Below are 16,634 nucleotides of genomic sequence, written 5' to 3'. Positions count from 1 at the left end.
AACTAACTAACTAACTAACTAACTAACTAACTAACTAACTAACTAACTAACTAACTAACTAACTAACTAACTAACTAACTAACTAACTAACTAACTACCTAACTAATTTTTCGATAAAAACTTTAATTTTTTGTGAAAATTTGGATTTTTAAAAAAATTTTATTTAAAGTGATTAATTGGATTTTTTAGCCAAAAATTAAATTTTTCGTAAAAATTTGGATTATTGGAGAAAAATTAGATTTTTTGTGAAAAATTGGATTTTTGGTGAAAAATTGTTTTTTTTTTTAGTCAAAAATTCAATTTTTCGTAAAAATTTGGATTTTTGGTGAAAAGTTGGATTTTTGGTGAAAAGTTGGATTTTTGGTGAAAAAATTTTTCTGATTTCCTTTTTGTTGTTCTGACACACCACAAAAATATTGGACCAATTTCAACCGTTTTGTCCTTGATTCAAAAAAAGGAATTATCTTGCAAATTGCGACACTTTACACAATGCACACAAATAGCTAAATCATGATGTTGAGTTGATATGTCTACTTTAAGACGGGTGTAGGACTGATATTTACATCATCAGAAGAAACGAATAATAGGTACCCTTCCCACTATAGTGGTGTAGGGTATAAAAAATATGTTTCTAGTAAAAAAAATTGTGAAATTTTGGTAATTTTTTTTTTCTTTTAAAGGAAAATTTAATTTGTTTAAGAAAATTATTATAATGATAAACTATGACATTGTTTTCGAATTATTAGAAATAATTAAATTTGTTTTAATGAAATATTTTCCATTCTATTAAAATGTATATTTTCTAAGAATTTTATAAAAATAGAAAACATTGTTAATTTTTAAAAATAAAAAAAAAAACTTTTTTTAAATATACTTTATTTTAGAAATCTTCTAAATTCTTTTGATAACTTTATATTTCTTAAACAACACTCACCTGTGGTATACGAAACAATCTAAGTAAGTTTGCCACTTGTATAGAAGTTACCGATGAGGCAGCACCCACTACACCGGAAATAACTTTTCGTACAGTTGTCTTATTGCAATGATATTCAGCATCATCTATGTTGCTAATGGAACCTAAGAAAATTAAAGTAAATTGTTAGTTTTTAGTAAAATTGAAACTAAAACAAGATTTAAACAAAACACAGTTGCTTCTTGCTTCTTGGTTTGTTAAAGTTATAACAAATTGTTATTTTATTCTTTAGAATTTTAATGGATTTTCTTTTGAAATTTCATATTTGCAATGTTAAGCTTATGGCAATGTAGCATAGTTTTAGGGGGTTTATTATAAAATGCCAATCATTTTAATGTTTAGAGAAGTTTAATTACAAATTCTACTTCTGGCTATTAGTTATGGTCACCTAAACGTATGATTATTGTTTTATGTTATTAGCATTTCATAACAATCATACGCCTGGTTGTACAATATAATTGAGTTGTTTTATAGTATTTAAACAAAATTAAATTTTAAACTGAATTTAAATGAATTTTAATGTACATTTATAAAAATTATTATGCAAATTATTATTTAGCAGAAAAAAATGATTGTTTACGTTTTGCTTTTTTTTCGAGTGTAAATATTGTCAATAAAATTATGCAGCAAAATAAATGTGATTGTTTTTAGAAAAAAAAAACATTAAATATTTCAATTAAATTCTTAACTGCAGATTAGCATAATTATATTTATTATATACAGAAATGCTGGGTACTCTACAGAAAATTTACTGCAGTTAGGAACAAAGTACAAGTGACATAGTATAACTTTCTCTCTAGAGTATAATCTAGTATTTACCAACTAGATTATTCTAGCATAAGGTTTTTTTTACTTACTTTCTAATCAATATTATATAATCTTGTTGAACGGAAACTAGAAAAATCATATTAATTTAAATCCTTCATAACCCCCTCTTGCATTATGTTATTACGTAAATTTTTTTGTAAATTTTGTTTTGCTTGTGCATTGGGGATTTTGTAAACAGTTTTTTTTATTTATTTCCTGTTTAATTTTTGTTTTCTTTTCTAATGCGTAATAAGTTTGTGCATTTAAGCATTAAATTGAAAAAAAAAACAACAACAAATAAAGTATATTTGTATATGTTTAAATGTATGTATATCTCATTATGCTAAGTTGCACAAATTATACTAATATGTATAATAATATTCTACCTAAAATTCTGTATATAAGTTTGTCGAATTTTGCTTGAACGTTCAATGAGAGAGGTTCCTTTTTGCTAGACTGACAAGTAGCAAATTATTCACTCTTTTATTGCTTATAACTCAATGAACACGAAGTTTGATAAATATTATGTATTATGGGTTCAATATTATAGACAATTTTGAAAAAAAGTACCAGTTAAAGAACAAAAGTATTCACATATACAAACCCAGCAAAAACTTGGTAATAATTTGCATTTTAACCACAAATTTCCCAAAAATATCAAACTTGTGTTCGTAAATATAACAAACTTTTGCATATGATACATGAGGTACAAAAAAAGTACCGAAATACACTATCTATCCGTTTACTACTAAAAAGAAACTAATTTCGTAAAAGTACCAGATGCTTACATTGCGAATACACAGATTACAAATTGTATGAAGAGATGACTTTGAATAACATTTTCTCTATTGTCTGCCGTTACAGCCTATTGTATGTGTTGTTTTTCCCCCCGGGGGCATGTTACGTAGGTGAAGCTTCCACCTTGGTGTTATTGCAATCCCGGGGAAAAAGATAGATTACAAATTGTGTTAAGAGATGACTTTGAATAACATTTTCTCTATTGTCTGCCGTTATACCCAATTGTCTGTGTTGTTCTTCCCCCGGGGGCATGTTACCTAGGTGAAGCCTACAGCTTTGGGTTATTGTAATTCCGGGGAAAAAGATAGATTAAAAATTGTATTGAGATATGACTTTGAATGACATTTTCTCTATTGTCTGCCGTTATAGCCTATTGTGTGTGTTTTTCACCCCCCGGGGGTATGCTACCTTGGTGAAGCTTCCACCTTGGTGTTATTGCAATCCCGGGGTATAAAGAGGTGGTTAATACCTCGGGACTAAAAAATTGGTTACAGTCTACTGCCTGGCTTAGTCCTTGCATAGATTGAAGAGGTCAAATCAGAGCATCGCATAATCTAGTACTACGGGTGTCCAGTTGCCCGCAGGACTATGTTCTGGCTGGTCAGTTGGTTGAGGTTCCTTCGGGATCCACGTAGCGGCTGTGGTTTAAACCCAAAGAGTAACTGGCGGTTAAAAGACTGAGGTAAGCTAAAGCTAATATTTCGGGATAAGTTCGGTGATGTTGCCGAAATAACAGATACCCACATAGGATTGATTGGAAATGAGTTAGAATTAATTGTATAAGGTACGGGATGAATATGGGGTACAGCATGCCTCACCCATCAGTCTACCTATAATAAATGTGTAGTAAGTTTTTCTCTTATGAATGTGTCGTATGAATGAGATATGTGCTGGGTTGTATGATGACGGATGAAAGGTATCATATACAAATAATACCATTGTATTTTCCTTCCTTGTCCAGATATATTCAGAGTACACTCTATTCATATCAGAATTATCACAGTTATGGATTTGATGGATTTTATACAAGGGCAATGGTAGACCGTTGTCAAGTCTACAAAGTGGATGGAAAAGACCACCGTGGGGTAGGGCATCATACCAGGTACTCACATAAAACTCTCAACATTCATGTCCATGTAATGAGTCCCATTGGATTTTAGCCTACAGTCTGAGTAGACTACAGCCTGTAGTTTGAGCAGGCTATAGCCTCCAGTCCGAGTAGACTTTAGCCTAAAGTCTAAGTAGATTATAGCCTAAAGTTTGAGTAGGCTATAGCCTATAGTCTGAGTAGTCTGTAGCCTATAGTCTCAGTAGACTATAGCCTAAAGTCTGAGTGGACTATAGCCTATAGTCTGAGTAAACTATTGCCCACAGTCTAATTAGCTTTATACTATAATCTGAGTAGACCAATGTTTGCTATAGTCAAAATATACTAAAGACTATAGTCAATATATGCTATAGCATATGTGGAGTATTGACTATAAGTAAGCTATATCCTATAACATAGACTGAGTATACTTTAGCCTTTAGTCTGTGTAGACTATAGTCTATGTAGACTATAGTCCTTAGCATTTAGTGTGAACACACTATAGCCAATAGTCCAAGTAGACTATAGTCTAAAGTCTAAGCAGACTATTACCTATAGTCTAAGCAAACTATAGCCTACAGTCTAAGCCGGCTAAGACTATAGGCTATAGTCTGCTTAGACTATAGTCTAAAGTATAAGCAGACTATTACCTATAGTCTAAGCAGACTATAGCCTGTAGTCTAAGCAGACTATAGCCTATAGTCTAAGCCGACTATAGCTTATAGTATAAGCCGACTATAGCTTATAGTCTAAGCCGACTATAGCCTATAGTCTAAGCAGACTATAGCCTATAGTTCAAGCCGACTATAGCATATAGTCTAAGCCGACTATAGCTTATTATAGCCTATATTCTAAGCCGACTATAGCCTATAGTCTAAGCCGACTATAGCTTATAGTCTAAGCCAACTATAGCCTATAGTCTAAGCCGACTATAGCCTATAGTTCAAGCCGACTATAGCGTATAGACTAAGTGAACTATATTCTAAATAGATTATAGCCTATAGTCTGAGTATTTCCTTGCACTTTTTAGCGAAATAAACTACAAGAACCAGAAAATGTGATCCAAAAAAACTCACAAAGGTGTTTTTCTTGTGTATATGTATTTGCATAACAATAGCATTGGTACTACTACAACAGTACTCCCTGCATTGCGAAGAAAATGAACAAAGAAAAAAAATATATAAATATTTGTCTGCAACAGGAAATGGAGCACTATTTCTTTTATCACCTTGAGTAATATATATAAAAACTAACTCTACAATCGAGGTAGGCAAACATACATAACTAAAGATTTCGTTTTAAAAATGTACTTAAAAATAATTCATTTTCTTTTGTTATAGAGTTTTTTTTTTCTATATTTCAAAAAGAAAATGAAATGAAAAAATTAAGAAAAACATCCGGTGTGTAACAGGAATTGCCATAAAATGCACAACAATTCAAACAAAGAGTTATTTAAGAAAAAAATTCCAATAGAAATAAAAGACTTAATTTATTTGCTAGTAAATGTAATTTAATAAGTACTATTTCAGATTTTTAATTGAAATATAAAAGTTTCAATTCAAAAAAATGCAATAAAATGAAGTTGAAGTAATTTGAAGTCTTATGTATAAAATGTTATCAAAGGTTTATACAAAAAATTAATAATGAAAAAGTTGATAAATTGTTACAAATAAAGCCTTTAGAAAAAAAAACACAATAAAATATTGCCAAAAACCAAAAATTAACAAAAAGAAAAAAACTATTTGGTTTTGTAGAATATTGAATAGTTTTGTCTTCATTGCTATTTATTACAAATGATTTTGTAAACTTTTTTTTTTTTTTTTGTAAAAATAAAAAAGAAATCTCTACAATTATATACACACAAAGATTTTTGGAATAAATTTATGGCATAAAATAGAGAGAACTTAGGGCTGAACATACATACTTCACATATACTCTGGCAGAGTAAATATAATTTTCCAAATCACTGAATTAAATTGATGTCATATAAGCAGCCATATTATTGTTACTGGTTGATATTACCAGTTTCTATATATCAATAAACTAACAGATGAATATAAGACAAAAAAGTAGATCTACATTTATGCAGCATATTAAGGTCGCCCAAAATATTTAAAAAAATCCTTAATAAAATTTTTGCTAAGAAAACTAAATCTTACGACTGATTTTGCGTCTGATAATTTTTTAAAAAATTTTAAAACTAGAACAACCCATTTTTTATTTGAACAATAAGCATAGGAGTTGAATGTCATGGTTGTTATATAACTTGTGTTTAGTTGTTGGTTAGAGCAACAGAAAACGGATAAGGACGAAGATAAATTAAACCGGTACTTTAATTGTAACATTTTTCAGAATTCTTATTAGACTTTAAATCGCAAACTATAGACTATAAACAACTTTAGCTTACAGTCTTCTAAAGCCCACTCCAATTATATTGCTTTCTTCTATCCACTAATGAGTTGGATCTTTCTTTCTAATACCAGATAACACAAATCAGTTAGACTTAAGACTACAATCTGAGTAGACCTATGTCTCTAGTCTAAACTTACTATAGACTACAGTCTAAATATACTATACTCAATGAAAAATCTTAACATATTGATTAGTCTCCTGCTAATATAGATGTTAGTCAAAAAAAATATTCCTAAACAAAGTGGTGCAAGTTGTGCACGGGCTTGAGTGCTACGGAGACTATAGCATATAGTCTATGTAGACTATAGCCTAAAGTCTAAGTAGACTATAGCATATAGTCTAAATAGACTATAGCATATAGTCTAAGTAGACTATAGCATATATTCTAAGTAGACTATAGCATATAGTCTAAGTAGACTATAGCATATATTCTAAGTAGACTATAGCATATAGTCTAAGTAGACTATAGTATATAGTCTATGTAGACTATAGCATATAGTCTAAGTAGACTATAGCCTATAGTCTAAGTAGACTGTAGCCTATAGTCCATGTAGACTATAGCCTATAGTCTAAACAGACTATAGCCTATAGTCTATGTAGACTATAGCTTATAGTCTATGTAGACTATAGCCTATGGTCTAAGTAGACTATAGCCTATAGTCTAAGTAGACTGTAGCCTATAGTCCAAGTAGCCTGTAGACTACAGCCTATAGTCTAAGTAGACTGTAGACTACAGCCTATAGTCTATGTAGACTTTAGCCTAAATAGACTATAGCCTATAGTCTAAGCAGACTAAAGCCTATACTCTAAGCAGACTAAAGCCTGTAGTCTAAGCAGACTAATGTCCATAGTTTAAGTAGACTGTAGACTATAGACTATAGTCTAAGTAGACAATAGACTATAATCTAAGTAGACTATACCTTATAGTCTAAGAAGACTATAGTCCATAGTGTAAGCAGACTAAAGCCATATAGTCTAAGCAGACTAAAGCCCATAGTCTAAGCAGACTAAAGCCTATAGTCTATGCAGACTAAAGCCCATAGTTTAAGTAGACTGTAGACTATAGACTATAGTCTAAGTAGACTATAGACTATAGTCTAAGTAGACTATAGCTTATAGTCTAAGAAGACTATAGTCCATAGTATAAGTAGACTATAGCCCATAGTCGAAGTAGACTTTAGCTTGTATAGTTAGTTAGTTAGTTAGTTAGTTAGTTAGTTCGTTAGTTAATTAGTTAATTAGTTTGAAAGTAAGTTTAAAAGTAAGATGTTTATATATAAAATTCCAAGAAATCCTGTGCGCGCTGCTTCCCGGTACATTAGGTGGGTCTACTTTCAGAGTTCTCGAATAGTCAGGACTGTATACTAAGCTCACCATAGACAACGGATTGTACTAATTTTGGTACTTTTCTACCAGGTTTTTCTATCTGTGTAGTTTACTCACGCTATTCACTATAAGCTAATGAGTACTCTTTAGTCTTCTCTACTCTACTCTTATTCAGCTCACTCCTTACACAGTTATTTATATACGAATATTTGCGGATGGGTATTTGTATTTGTATACTTTGCTTGATATACTCTCCCTCTGTATTTCTCTCTCTCTCTCTCTTTGAAATCTGTGCATTTAATTTCAATTTAATTTTATGAAAATTATCTGTTTAACCAACAAGAAACCATACACTGATGTTTGTGTTGTGTGTATTTAAGTTGATAAATACACTATATGTAAAGGTTAATAATTTCTTCTTAAATGACGAAAAAAAAATAAAATTAACTTATTTTTTTTACGCAATAATAAATTAACATGAAATATTTTCTTAAGTAAACATGATATAAGTAGTAGTTAATTGCTTAAATGAAAATTTATGACCAAACTAACTGAATATATAATTTATTACATCCTTTAGTTTAAGTGTTGAATTTTTTTAGATGATTTCTTTTCTTCTTTATTCTACCATTTTCCTTTCATTTTTCGTTACTGATAGCAAAAGTCCACTTCTGTTTTTAGTTTGATAATTTTTGTAATACATATTTTATTGCTTTAAATTTGGGGACTACATACATAGTTATGGTAAAGTTTGCTTTTTTTTTATTTGTTACAAACTTAAATACAGTTCTATTTCATAATATAATTTAATTTTGGAGTTTTTGCAACTTTTCATTCATACACACATCTTAGTTTGTATGTATTTTAGGAAAACTTATAACAATTTCATAGAAAAGTATACATATGTAGAGAAAACTAAATTAAAAAGTTTTCTTTACAACTTTATTTTTTTATTTGTAATAATACTTTTACAGAAGTATATTTATTATGAAAGTGTTAAAATACTCACATATAACAAAAAATATATAAAAATTTTTATTTCTTAGAAAAAAATTAAATTAAATTGTAAAATTTTATTAATTTTTTAATAGTCAAGAGTCCATATAATATATAGACCAAGTATATGAACTTAGAATATGCTTAGAATATGCATTTTTTAGTCCACTACTGCAGACTATAGTTTACAAGTGTATAAAACTATTTCTACTATTGCCTACAACCCACTCTGACTACAGTCTACTAATAGCTTACTCAGACTGTAATCGACTTATACTATCGACCATTGTTTACTCTATCGAACTCCTACAGTCTACTCAGACTATCGTCTACAGTCCACTCAAACTATTGACTATAGTCTATACTATAGTCTACTTCGATTAACTATTATAGTGTACTCAGAGTAGTGACTATATTATACTCAGAATATCGACTATAGTCTACCCAAACTATCAACTATAGTTAACTTAAACTATCGACTGTATTCTACTAAGATTATTGTCTATAATCTTACCGGACTATTGGCTAGGGATACTCTTACTACTGACTAAAATCTTCTCCACCTGTCGGCTAGAGACTTTTCTGACAATTATCAGAATTCTTCTTAGACTAAACTAACTGTAGTCTACTTGGACTGTTGACTAAAGTCTCATTAAACTATTAACTATAGTCTACTTAGACTATCGATCACAGTTTAACTACATCTTAGTCATATAGTCTACTCAGTCCGTCGACCAAATTTTCCTACACTCAAACTATAGACTAGAGAATGCTTAGAATATCGGCAAGAGTCTACTCACACTAACGGCTAGAGTCTTCCAAGATTACCTAATTTAATATATTCCGATTATCTCTTATAGTCTACTCTGAGCAATGACTATATAATACCCAGAAATTCGACTATAGTCTACTCTGACTATCGACTACAGTTAACTTAAACTTTTGACTATAATCTACTACGATTATTGACTATAATCTTATCGGACTATCGGCTAAGGATACCTCTACTATTGATTATAATCAACTCCATCTGTGGAAATCTCATTAAGCTATTGACTATAGTCTACTCAGGCTTACGACTATATTTAAGTCTGCATGATGACTCTATCTGCATAAACTATTAGCATAGTCTTCTCAAACTATTGGCTATAGTCAACGAAGACACAGTCTACTCAGACTGTAGGCTGTAGTTTACCCAGACTATATGCTATAATCTGCTTAGGACTATAAGCTATAGTCTTCTCAGACTATACGCTATAGTCTACTCGTACTATACGCTATAGACTACTCAGACTATACGCTTTAGTCTAGTCAGACTAAAGGCTATTTACTATTCAGGCCTCTTAGACTATTAGAAATAGTCTACTCCGACTAAAGGCTATATTCTACTCAGGCTATATATATATATAATATTTAAACTATAAGTCTATAGGCTATATTCTTCTTAGACTAAAGGCTATATCCTAATCATATTAAAGGCTATAGTCTACTCAGATAATAAGCTATAGTCTACTCATAATATAAGCTATAGACTAGGTAGACTATAAGCTATAGCATACTCAGACTATCGGCTACAGTCTATTCAGATTATAGGCTATAGTCTATTCAGACTATGGGACTTAGTCTACTCAAACTATATCAAATAGTCTACACGGATGTTGGCTTCGTAGATTCTAAGCAATAGTCTAAACTGGCTGCTGTTATGTTATACTCTATAAATGTATATATTTTCTGGTCACATTATTGGCTATAGTTTATTGTAACTATAGTCTTTTAAAACTAAGTAATAATGCATACACTTTCAAGACTACAGTCAATAGCCTGCTCTTTAACTCCTCATATTTAACTTCTTTAGATAGAAAATTTTTCTATAAGTAATAACCCGTTTTGCCCTAATAACCCCGCCCACTTACCTTTAATAAAATCCACTGCCATTTCCAAACCGTACGAATCCTTATCACAGTCATCTAATATATGAGCACCCAATGTAATATTAGGCAATAAATCCATTTCATTAATTCTATCAATTGTATACAACATAGCTTCTAAAGCCTGTATACCACCCTGTGGCATAATGGGTCCACAGGTGATAGTATCCTCTCTAGAATGTACCATCATAAGGCCACCTAATATAACATCACCCTCAACAACAGCCTCACGTTTAACCGGCCAATGTCTTTGTGTGGGCGGAGCATAAAGTAAACGTTGCATTTGATATTCTTGATCGGTTTCGGGTAAAGAGCGAAATTTTTTCGAACCCACCGAATGTAAAAGATTATGACTGGCTATAATGTGAGAAGTAGCACGACCACGATGTCTACCCGAACGTGGTGAGGCAGCAAAATAATCACCCATTTGAGAAGCTTGACCCTGGGAATGTGTATGATGAGGCTGATGATAAAGATGTGTTAGATAAGGGAATTTGTTGTCATTATCGAAAAAGAAATCATCAGCAAATGTTTGAGCATCACTGGCAAAGTAATATGGCGTGCTGGGAGTGGTACTAATGCTGGTATCATCAACAAAAGGAAATGACAAAGATGTTGCATCATCACCATCGTAATACGGTGTTAGCATGGTTGCTTGCTTATTTGTTATTATATTATGATGCTTGGTTGCTGGTGTTGTAATACTATAATGTTTTTCATTTTCATTTCTATTTAAAGGTTCTCTTTCATTTTCATTTTGCCACAACATTTCAAAATCATCATCATTTTGATAATTAAAATCCTCTGGCGGTACGTTTACGAAATCATCAATATATGTATTACGCTGCTCTGCATACGTAGATGTTGTTAGTTTTTCTTTTCCATAGTTTTCTATAGTTGGTTGCTTTAGCATTTCCGTAGCAATAGATAATTGTTTATTATTATCATATGAAGACAAAGAGGGATTTTGTTTTTGTTTATGTTTTATTTGCTTTTTGCTGTGAGAACTGTGCTGTTGATAGTGGTTGTGCTGTTGGTTTTCTTGTTGTTCCTTTTCAGGTTGCTGATGATGATGTTGATGTTTAACATGATGTTTATGCTTTTCAAAAGGGTATTTGCTAGAGTAATGATTTACTGGATATCGATAGCTGTTTTGATGTTGTGGATGATGTTGATGATGTTGTTGATGATGATGATGATGATGACGATGTTGCTTGGTGTTATGGCCTGACAGCTGTTGTCCAGCATGTTGAAAATTTTTATGATTTTTGTGCTGTAGTTGATTTAGAGTTTTATGTTTTTCTTGCTGATTGCTATAATATTTATAAGCCTGAGGTGTTATATTATTATCGTTGTCATTAGCATGCTTCTTATCGTTGTTATTCATGTCTTTATTTTCATTAGGGTTTGGGCTAATATCTGCCATATGGTTAGTTAAATAAGGTGGCTTGCTGGTAGAGCTAATAGCTGTGGCCTCTATATCTCCCACCACCACCATCATTAAAGGCTCTATGTTTGTTATATTGTTACCCAATACCCAGCCTTTATTTTTTCGTAATTCATCTTCCTGTTGGCTGATTACAGCATTGATTTCGGTTAAAAATATGATGGCTAATAAAACAGTTAAATTGTTCTGTGTTAAAGCTTTAAAGGTCTTCATTGTTTTTATGGTTTGTGCTTTTTTTTAATTTAAGCGCCTAAAATGCTGCTTTACTTCTTTTTCTCTTCTTAAGAGCCCTAAGAAAGTGAGTTTAGTTATGGATCAAATTTCCTAGACACGTGTGTTTATCCTTTTGATTTGTTTGTCCTCGATTTTAAGTTGCGGGAGGGTGTTTTTGGTTGCAAATATTTGAAGATATGCCTTTATTTGTTTCTTAGGTTGAAATTTGTTTTTCCTTTTAAGTTTTTTTGTTTTTGTCTTTTTTTTGAGAAATTCGATTCTATTTACATTGATTATATAAGGGGAAAATATGGGTTTGGTGTTGTTCGTTTTGTTGTTGTTTTTTCGTTAAATATTTTTCACTTTAAAAGTTTTCTTTCTTTTAGCCATGTTTTAGTTGTTGCTGTTTTTATATGTATTAAAAAGCAAATATTTAAATTTTTCTTTGGGAAAACTAAGAAAATATGTAAAAATTAATTTTTTTATTTATAAAAAAACTACACTTTTAACCTTGACTCCTAAAAGTATGCTTTTCATAATCAGTTATATAAACACTTTTTGTTTAATGAATATATATCATATTATTTCTTTACGTAAATATTATTTTATTTTGTTTAATACTAAAATTATAGTTTTTGTTTCGTTTTAGTATTTTAAAGTTTAATAAGAAATTTATCTTTAAATTTACCCAAAAGTATGCTTTTAAATGTTATATTATAAGAATCCTTTAGGATATATTATTTGCTATAAATGTTTGATCATTATTGAGTATTTAAATAGTAAATAAAAGAATTTTTCATTGTGAACTTATTATAACATGATTTTTTTCTTATTAATCCTAAAAGTATGCTTTATTATTATTTACTAAAAGTATGCTTTAAATGATAGTTTGCAATTATTTTTGTTATTTTTTTAAATTTAAGCCTTAAATGTGTATTCTGGACCAAAGTTTTCTTACTCTCTCTCTCACTATAGAAAGGTAGGCCTATATGCTGCTTCTCCTTTTATTAAGTAGAGTCTCCGTAAACTATAGTCTAGGGTCTATAGTATTGACTGTTGTATCATTAAATTATGGACTTAAGTTTTCTTAAACAATATACTTAAACAAGAACATAGTATGTATAGACAGCTGAATGCACTTTCTCTTTCCCACTATAGAAACTTTAGGCTATATGCTGCTCCTCCTTCTGTAAACAAGAGTCTCCGCAAACTATAGTATAGGGTCTATACAATAAACTGTTCTATTATTAAATTATAGACTTTAATCTCCTCAAATATTAGACTAGACTCTCTTTCAGTGTCCTTAAACTGCAGACTATTATAGACTAAGATCTGTGGAGTGTATTGGCAAAAGTATGTTCAAGCCATATATCTAACTAATCATAGTTTGGTAAAATTATGGAACACAGTTTGATCAGACTATTCAATGCACTCTCTTTCTCTCTCACTATGGAAATGACCAGACCTATAGTCTAGGGTGAATAGAATAGACTGCTGTATTTTTAAATTGTAGACTTAGACTATAGAAAAGTGTCCTAAAATTGCAGACTATTATAGCCTAGGATCTATTGAATATATTGACAATAGTGTGATCAAACCATATATTCATTCAGACTAACCATAGCTTGGCAAAATTATAGAAAACAGTTTGATCAATCTGATTGAATCCACTCTCTTTCTCTCTCACTATAGAAAGGCCTAGACCTACTGCAGACTATTAAAGATTAGGATCTGTTGAGTGTATTGACAATAGTATGATCAAACCTTATATCTACTCAGACTAACCATAGCTTGGTAAGATTATTGAAAACAGTTTGATCAATCTGACTGAATCCACTCTCTTTCTCTCTCACTATAGAAAGGCCTAGACCTACTGCAGACTATTATCGCCTAGGATCTGTTGAGTGTATTGACAATAGTATGATCAAACCATATATCCACTCAGACTAATCATAGTTTGGTAAGATTATAGAAAACTGTTTGATCAGTATGATTGAATCTACTATCTTTCTCTCTCACTATAGAAATGCCTAGACCTACTGCAGACTATTATAGAGGATTATATAGGATCTGTTGAGTGTATTGACAATAGTATGATCAAACCATATATCTACTCAGACTAACCATAGTTTGGTGAGATTATAGAAAACAGTTTGATTAGTCTGTTTGAATCCACTCTCTTTCTCTCTCTCTCTCTCTCACTATAGAAGGGTTTAGACATATAGTCTAGGGTGTATAGAATAGACTGTTGTATCTTTAAATTATAGACTTTAATGTCCTTAATAAGTCTCCTTATATGTCCTTATACTATAGACTAGACTCTCCATAGACAATAGAGTAGAGAGCTCTCAAACTGAAGATTATTATAGACTAGTAAATGTTGAGTGTATTGGTGACAGTCTGCTTCAGCCACATATTAACTCAGACGAACTATAGTTTGTTGAAAATGTAGAACATAGTATGTTTAGACTACTGAATGGCACTCTCTCTCTTTCTCTAACACTATAAAAAGTTCTGTCTATAATAAGTTTAAAGTTTGGTTTTAAAGGACGACAGTTTGCTCTTACTTTTAACAAAATTCTGCCAAGACTATGGGCATTAGACTATAGAATATATATTCTACATAAAATACAAAATATTTAAAGACTTAAATAGTCCACTATTAGTATTATTTACTAAATCCCTTTAAACTTTTAGAATTTTTTTTAATAGTTTATTTTTTTTAAGTTTGTGGTTTGAGCTGAGACAATTCAGCAAAAAATACACAATTTCTTTTAACTCATACTTCTTTGACTATAGTTCTTAATTTCTTTTTTGGCCTTTTGTCTTAACTGCTTTAAACATCAACAGTATTTAAAGTTTGCCATAAACCAGATAAAAAAAATAAGTTAAAGTAACTTTTTGTCTTAATGAAATAAACCAAAATAAAATAAGTAAAAGACAAGAAAACAAACAGAAAGAAAAATAAGTTTTAATGGTAAATTTTTGGTCATACAATGTCTAACATTGGTTACAAACTTTGAAAAGAAAAATACTAAAATTTTAATTTTTACAGTGTTAAGTATTTTTTTTTTTTTTTTTTTTTTTTTGTTTTGAGCACAACAACACTTTTAGTAAGTTTTGTTAAGAACCAAAATACCAAACCAAATAAATGTTATCAAAAATGCCAAGCACGTTTCTTATTTAATACAAAATATGTCGAATCTTTTTTAGAAAAATTTTGTTTTTTGCTGTTTTCATTTTTTTTTTGTAAAATCTCTTTTTGTTGGCAAAAGCAACATACTGATGAATACCTTCAGTAAAGCTTTATGGTAGAGTGTCCTTGTATTAACTTTGCCATTGTTGTTTAAAATAAAAGAAAGCAAAAATACAACAACAGCAAGTATCAGTCTTTATCATCATTATTATACTTAGAGAGCATCAACATCATCTGTAACAGCCCCCAAACAATGTTGCTTGCTGTTGAAGGCAACAACAGTAACATTATGTTAAGGCCGCATTTGTTATCCTTAAAACTAATCAACACTGAGTTAAAGCCACATTATTAGTTAATGTGTCTTTCTTTTGCTACTTCTGCTCTAGGGGCTTTTATTTTCAGCCCAACAGTCTGCTTCTTACTACTTTTCCTTTTCCTGGCAATTTGCTGCTGCTGCTGTTGCTGCCGAAAGGCTGTTTATCCAAGTAGCAAGACAATTCGTTAGAACCTTTATTCTAGCAAAAGAATTGCTTATCATTTAATTTAATGTGCTTTAATGAAAGCGCGTTAAACGCATAATGATTAAACACAACAGCGAAAAGTTGATGAAGAAGAAAAAGCAAAAAATATATATGTATATCGAAAAACATTAAATTTGGTAAAATGGTGTGTAATATTTATGAGATTTGGTGTCATTTTATTAACGAAATCATGTAAAAAAGAAATTTGTTATTTTGAATCTAAAATGGCTGTGGAGACGTCAGACAGGTGCGTAGGATAATGGTTTAACACACACAATAACATTTATTTGATAACTACAAAGTAATGGTCTGAACTAACAAAAAAAAAAAAAATATAGTCTAGGCTGAAGAAAGTATCTGTTATCTGAAACTATAATCCTTGTAGTCTTTAACGTCCTTTACGATTATGCAAATTTTTAAAATTTTTTCTTAAATATATATATATTTCTTTTCAATCTTACACCCAATATTTTTAATTATTTGCGATAAGATTAATGCATGTTTCGCCTAAAGTTAAAAGCAACACATATTTTATGCAGGACCAGTTAAAGAAAACCGTCCAAAAAAGCATAGTAAACCTATATTTCATACTAAGATTAATGTGTCAATCAGTCTAAGTGATTGATTGAGATCTTTTTGCAATGCTCGCGAAAAACACCCATAAGCACAAGTCGTTATTAATAAAAATAAAAAAAAACTAAAGTTAACCGCAACCAGAAAGAGCTATTAATAGCCATAGGTAGGATAACCATTTTTGCAAATTTTTGTGCAAAAGTTAAAGAGGTTAACAAAACAATCTAATGTATAGTTTGGTTTATAGTCTAGTCTATAGTCTAGTCTGTAGTCTAGTCTATAGTCTAGTCTATAGTCTAGTCTATAGTCTAGTCTATAGTCTAGTCTATAGTCTAGTCTATAGTCTAGTCTATAGTC

The 16,634-nt window shown here is 30.6% G+C and overlaps 1 protein-coding gene across 1 annotated transcript in view; it reads right to left on the bottom strand.

The window, feature by feature from the left end:
* LOC111688521 (kinesin-related protein 12-like) overlaps positions 1-16,634 on the bottom strand; it is a 110,867-nt gene that overhangs the window by 19,006 nt on the left and 75,227 nt on the right. The window contains exon 2 of the mRNA XM_046955722.1: positions 935-1,077. Coding sequence (XP_046811678.1) covers positions 935-1,077 — 143 coding nt within the window. The remainder of the gene's footprint in view (positions 1-934; positions 1,078-16,634) is intronic.

This window comes from Lucilia cuprina, chromosome 6, assembly GCF_022045245.1.
Source record: "Lucilia cuprina isolate Lc7/37 chromosome 6, ASM2204524v1, whole genome shotgun sequence".
NCBI lineage: Eukaryota > Metazoa > Arthropoda > Insecta > Diptera > Calliphoridae > Lucilia > Lucilia cuprina.
The sequence above is the reverse complement of the archived record's forward strand: the minus strand, read 5'-3'. Positions and strand labels throughout refer to the sequence as shown.